Below are 12,333 nucleotides of genomic sequence, written 5' to 3' on the forward strand. Positions count from 1 at the left end.
CTCGGGGACATGGTTTACTGCCAGTGTTAGGTCAAGATCAAGTGAGCTTTTGCCCTTCTGCTCCGCGGGAGGTTTCTGTCCTCCCTGAGCTTGCCTTAGGACACTAGAGTTACGCTTCGACAGGTGTACCGCCCCAGTCAAACTCCCCACCTGCCGCTGTCCCCGGAGTGGGTCGCGATGATCCCGAGGGTCTCTTCCAACTGAAATGATTGTATGATTCCATGATTGCACGATTCTATGACAAGCAGAACCCACACGGGCTCCACAGACTAAATGCCACTCAGACCCCTTCTCCCAGCGGCTGCTTGGAAACTAATTGCGCCCCGCCCCGAGGCGAGACACTGCCTAACGGCCGCCGCTAACGGCCGCAACCGCCTCTCGGCGCGGAGAAGCCCCGCCCCCGGCCCCACCCCGCCCCCGCCACGCGCGCGCAGCTCCCTCCCAGGTAGCGGCGGCGTGCGGCCATGTCGGGGGACGGTGAGGAGGATCTGGCGGCCTTCGTGGCCTTGCACGGGGCCGCGCTCCGCGCCTCGGGGGTCCCCGGGCGCTACTGGGAGAGCCTGTGCCGCAAACTGCGTGGCGAGGTGAGAGGCCGCGGGCTGTTGCGGGGGGGAGCGGGAACGGCGCTGAGAGAAGCCCGTCCAGCCGGGAGCGAGGGGCCCCGCACGGTGTTTCCCTCAGCGAGGAGACGGTGGGGCGTGGGGTCCACTCTCCTCGCTTCCCCAGCTGGGTGTGAAGCAGCCCCCGGCCGCGGTGGTGAGGGGAGCGTGGGGTGCAGGCTCTCCTCACGGAAGCCGCGGTGGGGAGCGGGTCCGCCTCTCCCAGCCGGGGTGAAGAAGAGAGCGAACAGGTTGTTCTGCGGGGGAGTGTGGGGAAAGCTTCGTGCTGGCTGTGTGGCCGAGGCTGCAGCTTGGAGCTGTAGAAGAGATGAGGTGTGTTTTGCATATCTCATTTCATCTTATTGTTGTCAGCGTAAAGCTTGAAAGCGTTTGGGCATCCTGGTAGCTGAAGATCCAGTACTAGGGAGAGGTGATGAGTACGTCCCAAAGCCTTCAGACCTTTTTGCCAAAAGAGGAGTTTAGAAAAGCAGCAGTGGTAGTAGTAAAGTCAGGACGTTGTTACATGCTAATGCATTATAGTTCGCGTTGGCTTTTATCTGGTATTTTTTTGCTCAGCTCTCTTTGCTTCCATGCTGGTCTACCCTGTGCTCAATCATTTATAACTGTGCAGAGCTAACTCAGCTCATCTTGCGTATTCCCAAGTTACCTCTCTAAGACTGTTTTCTAGAGTGCTTTTGGCAAGTTGGTTTATTCGTTTAGTCCTGATCTGAGTAAAAGCCATTCAGCTCTTGCAGAGAATAGGGATGTTGGTAGGAGAATGTTCTGGCAATGGTTAAAACAATAACAATGCAAGGGCTGCTTTGTAGAGCATGTCAGACTAGTGGTGCTGTGTGACTTTTTATCAGGCCAAATTGTGGGCAAGTATTAAGCCTTTGTAAAATAACCACTCAGATCTAATGACATAAATTTAGGGACATTGCCCTTTGTGGGCCTTTCTGAGTTCCTCTGTTGTAGCTGTGCCCAGGTGGCATTCAGACCATACCTTGCAGGGGCTGGGTATGTTTCAGCTGAAGCTGACACCAGGAGTCTCTGGACCTGGCCCTGAACTGAAGGAAGCATGAGGCTTCCTCAGGTACACTCTAGGCTAGAGAATCCCTTTTCACCTGTGTTTTTAGCAACCACCTGCTTGCTGCCTGGAGATTTGTGATGAGAAATGGAAGAGGAACAAAGTTAAAGGAGTAATTTTGGATAAAGAGCTCTTAAAGTCAGAAGTTGAAATGAGAAATTTTGTTTTGCGCGTAGGCAGCAAGCCTCAGTGGCAAGGAAAGCTGTCTTGGATTTGTTGGAGTGAAGGAACAAGGAACTGAGGCAGGAAACAGACACAACTCAAAATTAGTTGTCTGGAGACTTGAGAGCTCTCCAGGGAGTCTGGAGGAGTCTATCTAGAGAGTTAAATAAGAATGAGGTGAACTTTCAGTCCTAGGGAGAGAGAGAGAGATCTGATGGGAACCTCAGGGAGTGGAAGACAAGGGAGCTAGTGGTGGGGTGCAGGTGGGCATGATGAGCAGTGGAGGAACAAGTGAGATAGAGTGAGAAGTTTGAACAGGAGGTATAGGACAGTGAGGAGGGAGGGGGACTGTAGTTTAACACACATGTACAAGTAAACTAATTTCTAATTACTTGAACAGTTTTCCCCATCTCAGCTTCAAAGCTGGGACAGGAGGGAAGCGTATAAAGTCATATAATCTGAGTGTTCATAGCACATACAGTCACGAAAGGTCTGAATATCTTCCTGCTGCTTTATAGCTGTTGCGTGTCTGGTACTGCAAATAACAGAAATACATGTGTATTACAGAGAAAATGAATCTACATTAACTCAACCATATGCCCAGTCACAAACTTCCTGTTGTATTATACCTCTCTCAACAAGCATACGTGCAAGTGACTTGGAGCAAGCGAATATCTACCGTTTTGCTGAAATATGAAGGTGGAGAAGGGATGTATTGGAATGGTATGAAATAGAAGGCAGTATAAACCTGGCGAGGCAACCCAAAGCTGCAAGCTGTTGCGTCGCCATACGCCAGTATTGTGAAGCTCGAGGTAGCTATCAAACTTCAGAATTCTCCTGTGACGTTACACATGCTTCAGATTTATGTCCTGTGGCTGAAATCCTTGCATGTTACCAGCTTTTGGGGGGTGTGAAATGTAGAAGGTAAGAGAACAGAGTGAAGAGACCCATAATCCTGATGCTTTTGCAGAGGCTGGGGTGGAGAAAGACAGGATGAAGAAAGCATATGCCCCCAGGTGTCAGGCTGCTCCTCCCGTTTCATTTTGCTTGCAGTGGTGGCTGACCATCTTGTTTTGTACTAAATGTTCCAGTACATGTGGAGAGAAAGATTTAATTATTTCAGTGTGCTTAGGAGGACAAACTAGGCTGCTGATGGTACTTGTCTCTACTGTTGCAGCTTCTGAGTTTTATCTAGAAGGAAAGGCAAAAGGATATGGAGAAGACTGGGATGTCCAGGGGAGATTAGCTCATGATGGGGCAGAGACAGAACTGCAATACCTTACTGGACCGTGTGGAGTGGCTGGAGGAGCAGCAGTAAAGAAAGAAAAAGACATGAAAGGAAAGGTTGAAAATGTTTTGGGGGTCTAAGTAATAAAGAAAATTGGAGGGGAAAAATACATTCAGTGCAACAAGGAACATAGTATGTTCCTTTGTTTCATGTGTGAAGGTGGGAGGAATTTTTCATTTGTCCTAACCTGTTGCGAAGATTAAAACTTTCTAGCATTGAACTTGGAAAATTTGCATCCATAATACAGATAAAAATCTCTCTTGCATCAGTACCTCTAGAACCCAACCCAGGCAGCTGTTTTCCAAAACACACACATGATTCAAAATACAGATGGAATATACCCTCCCTCTTGTGTATACCTTAAAGCCTGCCAGAGAAGTGGAGGGGGTTTTGTTTGTTTTTGTTTGGTTTGGTTTTGTTTTTTTTTTTACCTTAAGATCTGCTGGAGTGGGTTTCCTTCATGTTGTCGTTAATTGGATTGCTCATTTAAAACATGGCGTATCTGCTAGATATACCTGCATTTACTTATTTTGCATTTAGCGTTCACTGTTTGTTGGGAAGCAAACTTTTCTGTGTTTCTGGGAGAAACTTGGTAAAAAAAAAAGCATGTGTAGTTATTTACTATAAACCCGAAAATTGTATTTCTGATACAGTGGTTGTTTCTTATGTTACTGAAGAAAAAGTGTATAGTCTGTTTACAAACCTGGTAAATATAGTGCCTGCATCTATGTTGGGTTTTTTTTTTCCCAGCCATATGCTAAGTTATGTCACAGGCTTCTGTGTGTTGAAGCAAGATTTTTGTGGCCCTGAGATGTCACTGACAAAGGACTGCTTAGAGTTTCATCCCAGTTAGAAATGGAGGCTTTTGATTCATTACTAGAAGGAATGCAGCATGTTCAGTACTTACCAGACTTCCTTTTCCAGAGCAGGCTGTTGCTCAGAGAATACCTGTGGCCTTCCAAGCAGTTTGCAGAGTGCCTGAAAGGAATTTGCTGAAGATGCCTGTGTGCTAATTGTTATGACACGTGCCCGCTTTATCATGTTCCCTGGTTCATTAGGTTTGTTAGGCTGGAACTGCACCTGCATATGAAGAGGAAGTGATTTTGCCCAGGCATGTTTTGCTTGCAAATAGTTGTGACACCCTGTTGCTACCCCTTTGCTGTCTTCTAGAGATTATTACTTATACTCTGGTGGAGTACTTCATGTGAGTTGTCCCTGTTCTGCTTCAAGCAAAAGGTTATACTTTTCAGTTTGGTGGCATGATCTTATTCAACTGTTTTTTGCTTAAGATTCCTTTAATGGAGTTGCTGCACTGGTAGGTTCACAGTGTGACAGGCTCTCTCAAAGGGAGGAGGGAAGAGAGATGGGACAGCAGTGTTGTCCACCCGCTCAACAGGCTGTGTCCACACTGCCAACCAGGCACTTCTGCAGAACTGGTCAGTTCACTACTGAACTGTTTGCATTATCAAATATGATTTTAAAAAACAAAAACACACCACATCAATGAAAACCTCACAAAAAGCCACTGATTAAGATGGTCTGGAGCTGCTGCTCTGAGAAGCATGAATTGCTTCAGATGAGGAATATAGCGAATTCTATTTTTTTTTAAGGTTATAAGTTCTCTAGGAAGTTTTGTGGGGTTTTTTTAAAAGCATAATTCTACTGAAAAGATATTGAAAGTGGAGATTTTTTGCTAAATGCAAGAAAACCTACAGTCTCATGCAACCGATGCTCTGTTGGAGGGAGAGATCAAAATTTTGGCTTAGGCGATTTGGAGCCCCTTAACTTCTAAGTCTTGAGTTTACATTTAATAAAATATAAAGCCTTATCTGTAGAAGAACATGATATTAACATTTGCCATGGGTGTTTGGCGAGTGGGTGGAGCATGTGCTGAGTGAAGACTAATGTCCACATCAGCAGCTGAATCACCTCATGTCCTCACTTTCACAAACTCATTAAGACAGAATGTCAAGTATAGACAGCATACAAAGTGCCATACTGTAGCAGGTGTCAAGCGAACTCCAGTGAATCTCACTTGCTGTTTTAATGTTCTAATGACTGCCAGTCACTTAGCTGCTGCTGCTTCTATCTAGTGAGCTTGATGAGGACAGCTCTTAATCCAGCAACAGGAGCAGCCAAGTGTCACTTCAGGGAGGAGTGGAATGTGTGTATGCCGTGGTGCACTTCTTTGCTGTCTGCTGTGGACCAAGATGAGCACTTGTCTGGTGAGCCATATCGAGAAGCTGACCTGATAAAAATGAATTGTGAGCACCACTTATGACCACACAGGAAGGACTCTTCCTTTTGCTGGGACCTGCCTGCAGTTATATGGATGAGTATGAATTTTAAAGGCAACTGAGCAGAGACTTAAGAAATGTTGGTGGCTACTGTTACAACAGCAAGAGGTTGTGATATTGCTTACTATTGAGTAATATTATCCTCTTCTAGCAAAACTGTCAAACTAGAGATAAATCAGAGCTGCTAGCGATTTGGATGCCTGCTGAACTGTAAGATACTAAGTCAGTTTCTCTTTTTTTTTTTTTTTTTAAATAGATATATTTTTAATCTCTAGTGAGTCTGTTTGCAAAGGAATTTTCTCTATCCTAAAAAAAAAAATATATATATATGTGAAGTTAGCAAACATATTGTAGGCATCTTCTTTTTCCATTCCCCAGCCCAAAGGAAAATACTATCCTCTGCTCCTCAGAAGGGAATTTCAGGCACTTCTTCACTTGGATCTGGTTTATGATACCATGCTGTGGCTTAAGATCTGAAGTAGGTGTATTTCCCTGCTGCCTTCCTCCCTCGCTAGCTGTCTTTAGGCAGCTATCTGCTTTGCCTAGGTGACCTTGCTTTACAAATATGGAGATGATTTCCTCATCCTCCTGTTGGGGCTTAGCAGAAATATTTATCCAGAAGGAACTGTCACTTGAACAAATAGCAGCTTGTCACTGGGATTTTGCAGCTAATAAGTTGGCAATGTCTAGAAGTAAGACTTCTAATAATGTGGTGTCAGATGCTAGGTGTATCTTGGCATGTTAAACCATTTACTCTAGAGGTCACACTTCTAGGTTGTTCTCCTTCCCTGTTGCTTTCTAGTGAGACTAGATTGAGACAAATTATTTGTCTGCTCCTGCCTGGTTTGTTATGTGGTGTGTGAATGACTTGGTAAAATAACTCCTTATGAAACCATTTGAAAACACGTCTGAGACTTCACACGTTTTTTTCTTCTTAAAAGCATGTTTACTGCAAAATCACAAAAGTTGTCCATAGCATCTTGGTTCTGCAGAAGATATGCAAGCCTACAATTTGACAAGATTTCGGCAGAATGGAAACTTGTGTAGTGACTTGCTTAATTTATGTAGGTTCTAGATCAAGATGTTATGTTCATAGTAGGCAAGAATGCAAACAAACCACTTTCAGCATATTGTTAGAGGTAAGTGTACACACCTTAACTTGGAGCAGTTTAAGGAATTTCTCAGTTTATCCAAAGGTGAGTGAGCGCAGATGTTTCCTTGTGTAGGTAAAGAAACGGGGGAAATATGCTGAGATTTCTTAACCGTTTCAGAACGGGAGTCATAAAAGCTCTTTTTGTTCAGAGGCCTTAATTGTATTTTAGTATGGTTCTGGAGCCTGGGTGATGTCTGGTTAATACCTGGTTTTGCAGATCTTAAATTGTTGATTTTAACAAAGTTGAGCAAAAATTATGTTTTCAGCTTCTAGAGTTATTTATGAGGAGTTAAACTCATAGACAATCATCAGTAGACCGATTGGTACCAAAGAAACCAGCAAAGTTTCCTGCCAATATTAACTAAAGAAACTTCGTAAACAGCTCTGTTAAAATGTAAAAGAATAAATACTGTTGTTTGTGTATCTCTTAAGTTGAAAATGCCAGTTTTTATCAGATTGTGGGCCAGAATTGTCTACAGATGCCTTTTGGTGTTGCGTTATGCATATCAGGGTATTCCCTCAAACAACTGCTTGATATTCTGTGCACTTTCAATCTCAGGTGTTTGATGCTGGGGACTACTTTGGTATCATGCAAGTAGAAGAGGTGGATGAGGATGAAGAAGGTGATGAAGAAATGGAAGAAGAATTTAAAAAGAAACCAAATCCTGGAAATGAACCTTGTTTCAAAGTTATTGTAACAAATGAGAACGGGCTTCAAGCCTCCAATCCCAACAGGTGAGTAGTGATTTTGGAACTAATGTCCAGTAGTCTTAAACCCTAAAATGATACAGACAGTTTGCTTTAAAACTTGTTTGATCCTATTCAGAAATCATCTTTTCTGCTGTAAGATATATCTGTCTGAGTGAAAGGTGCATGCTATGAGTCACATCTTTCAAAGGGTGCTGGGAGTGCAAGTATCTTAACATTGTTCTTCTTAAAATCATGCAGGAAGATGCTTAGAAATCAGTTTCAGTAAATTGAGGAAGAAAATAAGGAAAAGGCAGGCTTGAAATCTGCAGCAAGAAAACAAAAACAACTGTATCTGCAAGACTCTCTGCCCTTGGGGATGGAAATGACTGAAGAAATTACAGTGACTTACACAAATCTCAGGCTAAGGGAGATGCTAAGCAGCTTCAGAGTGATTATCCATGGAATATTAAACTTCCTCCACTTGGCTAAAATATAATTCAAGAGTGCGATCGTGTGATTGCATGCTGTGCATGCATATATAGTTGAATACATTAAGTTGCTGTTGGCTTTCTTCAGAATCAGCTTATCTGTTGTGAATGTGACACTACTACGTAGCTATAAAACTAGGAGAAAGTTGCATAAGAAACAAATTAATGTTACAGCACAGCTTTTTGTGGTTTTATTGATTTTAAACATAGAACAGACTATTTGTCATACGTTAACAAATGGCGGTGAGATGAAGTCAGTTCTGCTGGAGATATAAACGCAATTTTGCTCAGTTCTGTAAAACTTCTTTTGCCAGAACTTTAATACTTTTTGGGTCTTAGGTAAGCATACAAAGCTTAACAATCTAAATTTGGCCTTCATGAGTAAAAACAAAATAGAGCACAGGTATCTGCCTTTACATGCCTGCTTTAACCTAAGTCATTGCCTTTCTAAATCTGAGAACATACTTTTAAGTTCAGAACAGCTCCAGTGATAATCCTGGAGCTTCTTTACAGCATCTAGATGTGTGGGAATGTAGGAGCAGAACACCAGCATACCTGTTTGCTAACGCATTTCCAAAGAGCTTGACCTTAGCATTCTCTGGAGTCTTTAATTTTAATATTAAATGAGATTTCTTCTGTATGTGGAATCTGAGATACAATAATTTTTTTAAGGCTACTCAGTGTATTGTAGCTAACACGTTTTTAACTTGCTGAAATATTGATTGTGGTAGGGTTGTTTGTTCATTGTTTTGTTGGGGTTTTTAGCAGGTAGAATTCAGTTTCCTCTCTGACTTGATTCAGTAAGAAGATATATCCAAAATGTGGACAACCCTTTTGTTTGAATAACTGTTTTTTTTATAAAAATCATTTAGCCTAAACAAGGGTTAAACTTGTCCAGGAAAGCTGTGCCAGTTGTGTATGATTTTGTTTTGGGTTAGATTGGTAATTCTTGTAAAACAATGCACTTTTTTTTCTAAAAAAAACTGAGGGGGTGGGAGGGGAGAATAACACCACACCCCAAAAATCCTAAGGAGAAACGATCAAAAAAACACTATTTTTTTTTTAATTGCGAATGATACAAGCTTTTGATGATTAGATCTCTCCACCAGGTTTTACAGATGATGGTAGATGTCACAGAGCTCATAGCTAACAAGATCCTCAAATAGTTTTGCAAAATAATGTATTGTTTTGCTTCTTCAGGCAAAAATATCAAGTTAATGCTGTAGAGTTAATAGTGATTACAAGGGAAGAAACTCCTGTGTTCCTGGCCTTTAAAGTGAATTGGGCTTACAAACTGAGTGCCCTGTTCTGTGTTTGCTCCTCATTTTCATGGAAATACTAACTAACACACAATAAGCTTTCTCAAACCAAAACAGACTGTTACTGCTGGGAAGTTGTTCCTAGCCTGTCACAGTGTGTACTCTGGGAGTGACTTTGGAGTAAGAGAAGAAGAAATGTAGCTTTTCTTCACAGGATATTTGGCTATATATGTGTAAAAATATACTGTTGTAATGTTGCCAAAATTCTCTTTAAGCATTTTCCTCATTGACCATGCCTGGACATACCGTGTTGAACATGCCCGCCAGCAACTGCTTCACGTACCTGGTTTGTTGCACAGAATGGCCAATCTCATGGGAATCGACTTTCATGGAGAGATCCCAGATGAGGGCAGTATTGAGCAAGTGTTGCGGGAAATGTGGAAATACAATCAAACCTACCAGCTTTCTCAAGGGGTATGTCTCTAAAGCCTAATTAGGATGCTAAAAAGTTCTGTGCAATCCTGAGTAAAGAAGACATTCCAATACATGGCTATTAACAAAAGATACATTTTCAATACAAATGATATCCTTTGCAGACATTTCAGAATAAACTTCTGCTTGGAAGGAGAGCAAAATGCCATGTAGGGCTAAAATGGAGAACGGCTTGCTACCAGCTTTCTGATGAGAACTTTGAGGGGGTTTCTGTAGAGAGGGGAAGCTGCAAAAGCAGCAGATACTGCAAAAGAAGGGGGCTGGAATGGAGAGATCTGCCTGTATGTTCTGTGAGGGTTTCCTACTCAAGCTTTCTCATAGTGAAGGAGAGAATCTGTCATGAATCAACTGTCTCACATTGAAGTGTGCGTCTCACCTGGGAAAATATATACATACCAGGGATATATTGATACTGTCAAATAACTTCCTGGTTTGTATTGGGCAACTAATTGTACTGTGTACATATTAGCTCACCCTCAGGTGAGAAACAACTAGTTTCAAAGTAGAGCCTTAGTGTTTCTGAACATAGCTCACCCCAAGGGCTGCTACTTTTAGATTGTGCGGATAAGACTGTACCAGGTTTGGTCCCTCTGCCCTACACAGTCCTTCAACACTCTGCAGGTCTTCAGCCTTCGAACACCCTCAAGTGCATACATGCCATTTCTGAGAGAATACAACCCTCAGAGTTCAGTTAAAATCTTTTTGTAGGGACTGCAATGTACTTCCTATGTTATTGTGATGCTTTTTCCTCTTTTTTTTTCCCCCTTTTTTTTCTCTCTCTATTTCCTCATCTGTAAAAGGGCAAGAGTAGTGCTAGCAAGCAGTTGAAGTTTTACTCATTCATTTAGGATTCTCTCATGACATGTTGCAGAGGAAGGCATGTTGCAGGCTCAACATTCTTACAGCCAGTTGTTGTTGCAGGGGGGAAGTTTCACTCTCATTCATTATTAAGCTGTGAACTTTCAACCCAACCTTGTAGTGAACTTGTTCTGATAGATGCAGGAAAACTAACCAAAACCAAACAAGCCTTCTGCTGGTTTAGCTCCCTGAACTGGCTAGTTTGGTAGAGGGGAAGTGGGTCTTTTAAGCAATAGCGCTAGCATAAGGAAGAGGATGGGCCTGTGCAGTTGAGATGGGAACAGGCTGTTGCCAGCAGTGGCTGGATGCTAGGCAGCCTTAGCCTCAGAGTTGTAGGGGTGGGAGTGTTACTCTGTACTTAGCACCTGCTTGCAATCTTGGCTGGTGCAGGAAATAGAGAAATGGTGTAGGGGGTGCTGCCAGTGCCTTCTGTCTTGTGGTGCTTTTCCAGCGATTGATATGTGCAGGATGTCTCACTCTTTAATTGTACAGACTGCCGAGGAGAAGGTTCCTGTCTGGTACATTATGGATGAATTTGGATCACGCATTCAGCATTCAGATCAGCCTAGCTTTGCAACAGCACCTCTGTTTTATATGCCTCAACAAATTGCTTATACTGTTCTCTGGCCTTTGAGAGACCTTGAAACTGGTGGTAAGTATGTGTCTGTAAAGTTGTAGAGTTAGTTTGGGGTTTTTTTATGCCCATAACAGAAGATGCACCATATTCTTACAAATTGCTGAACATTTCTCAACAGAACAGGTATTTCAAGACCAAAATGACTACATATTTGCAGTGCTATCAAATTTTAAAGTTCTCTGCCTGATATTTCTAGTGCCATAATTTATGTGAGATAGACGCCCTCATCTGTCAAAACATGTTATTAATGTTTTTTTGATGGAGAACTTCAATCTTGCATCACTGTCTTTGTGAAACTAGTGCTTTGGTTATCTGAGAGGTTTTTTTAAAAAAATCCTTACAAGTCTGTGTTTGTAGTTTTGAGTAACAAAGTCAAGTACTTGAAGTTGGAAAATACCAGGCCAGCCATTTACTCCTTTAATCCTGGTTTGGGGGCTAACTTATGCCTCTGTCATGCAGAGGAGACAAGTGCCCAGCTGTCTGACTAAAGTGACATAAATGAGATGGTTTGGGGCTAATTTTTCCATCCTAAATAATATCCTTTTTAACGTAGTTCTTTAACTATCTCTAAATTTGCATTTATTTAAAAAGGTGTGGTATTATTAACTCTTCAGCTGTCATTGGTGTGATGTGGCATGAGGAAGGTTTTCAGTAGACAATGAAAGGCAGTTCCTAGAAGGTTCTCCTTGTTTTGCTGCAGATGAAGTGACTCGTGATTATGCACATGGGGAGACAGATCGCTTGATCAGGAAGTGTGTTTTATTACCATGGGTACCTAATGAAGTGTTGGATGTCAGCTGTTTTACGCCAGAACCATCAGATGAGCATTACCAGGTATAATTTTAACAAATCTCTTATTTTATCTCCTTTTAAAGAGAGGTGATGTGTAAAAACATTGCAAGAATTCCAGTTTTCTTCCTTTTTAGGCTTAAAAGCAAGCATTTTGAGCTAAGAAATGGCTTACACATAATATTTAACTGTTTAAAAACTGAAGCAACACAAACTATTTCTAATACGTTAGTGCAGTATTGTATAACTCATTTTATAAGCATGCTACAAAGTACTTCATGTGAGGTACCCACCTTCCAGTTAGGTATTTGAGACCTTGTCTGATAGGATTACTAATTGGAATTATGATTGTAGCACTTTTGGTCAGTCTTGCATTAGAGAAAGATTTATTTTAGTATTCTAGGAGTGGTTATATTTTTCAACCTGACCACTCATTTAATGTCATGGTTTAGAACCATTAAGTGTTAGAGCAGAGATGTCTTCAATTTGATGGCACTGTTATAAAGTACTAATCTGTTTTGTTTTGAGCTCTCC

At 42.0% G+C, this 12,333-nt stretch overlaps 1 protein-coding gene across 1 annotated transcript in view; it reads left to right on the plus strand.

The window, feature by feature from the left end:
- Positions 1–436: 436 nt before the first annotated feature.
- TTLL12 (tubulin tyrosine ligase like 12) overlaps positions 437–12,333 on the plus strand; it is a 28,032-nt gene continuing 16,135 nt past the window's right edge. Inside the window, exons 1-5 of the mRNA XM_082075937.1 lie at positions 437–584; positions 7,146–7,321; positions 9,299–9,497; positions 10,866–11,025; positions 11,711–11,844. Of these exons, the coding sequence (XP_081932063.1) occupies positions 465–584; positions 7,146–7,321; positions 9,299–9,497; positions 10,866–11,025; positions 11,711–11,844 (789 nt within the window). The 5' untranslated portion in view covers positions 437–464. The remainder of the gene's footprint in view (positions 585–7,145; positions 7,322–9,298; positions 9,498–10,865; positions 11,026–11,710; positions 11,845–12,333) is intronic.

The sequence above is a fragment of the Streptopelia decaocto genome (assembly GCF_964273445.1).
Source record: "Streptopelia decaocto genome assembly, chromosome: 1".
Classification (NCBI taxonomy): Eukaryota; Metazoa; Chordata; class Aves; order Columbiformes; family Columbidae; genus Streptopelia; species Streptopelia decaocto.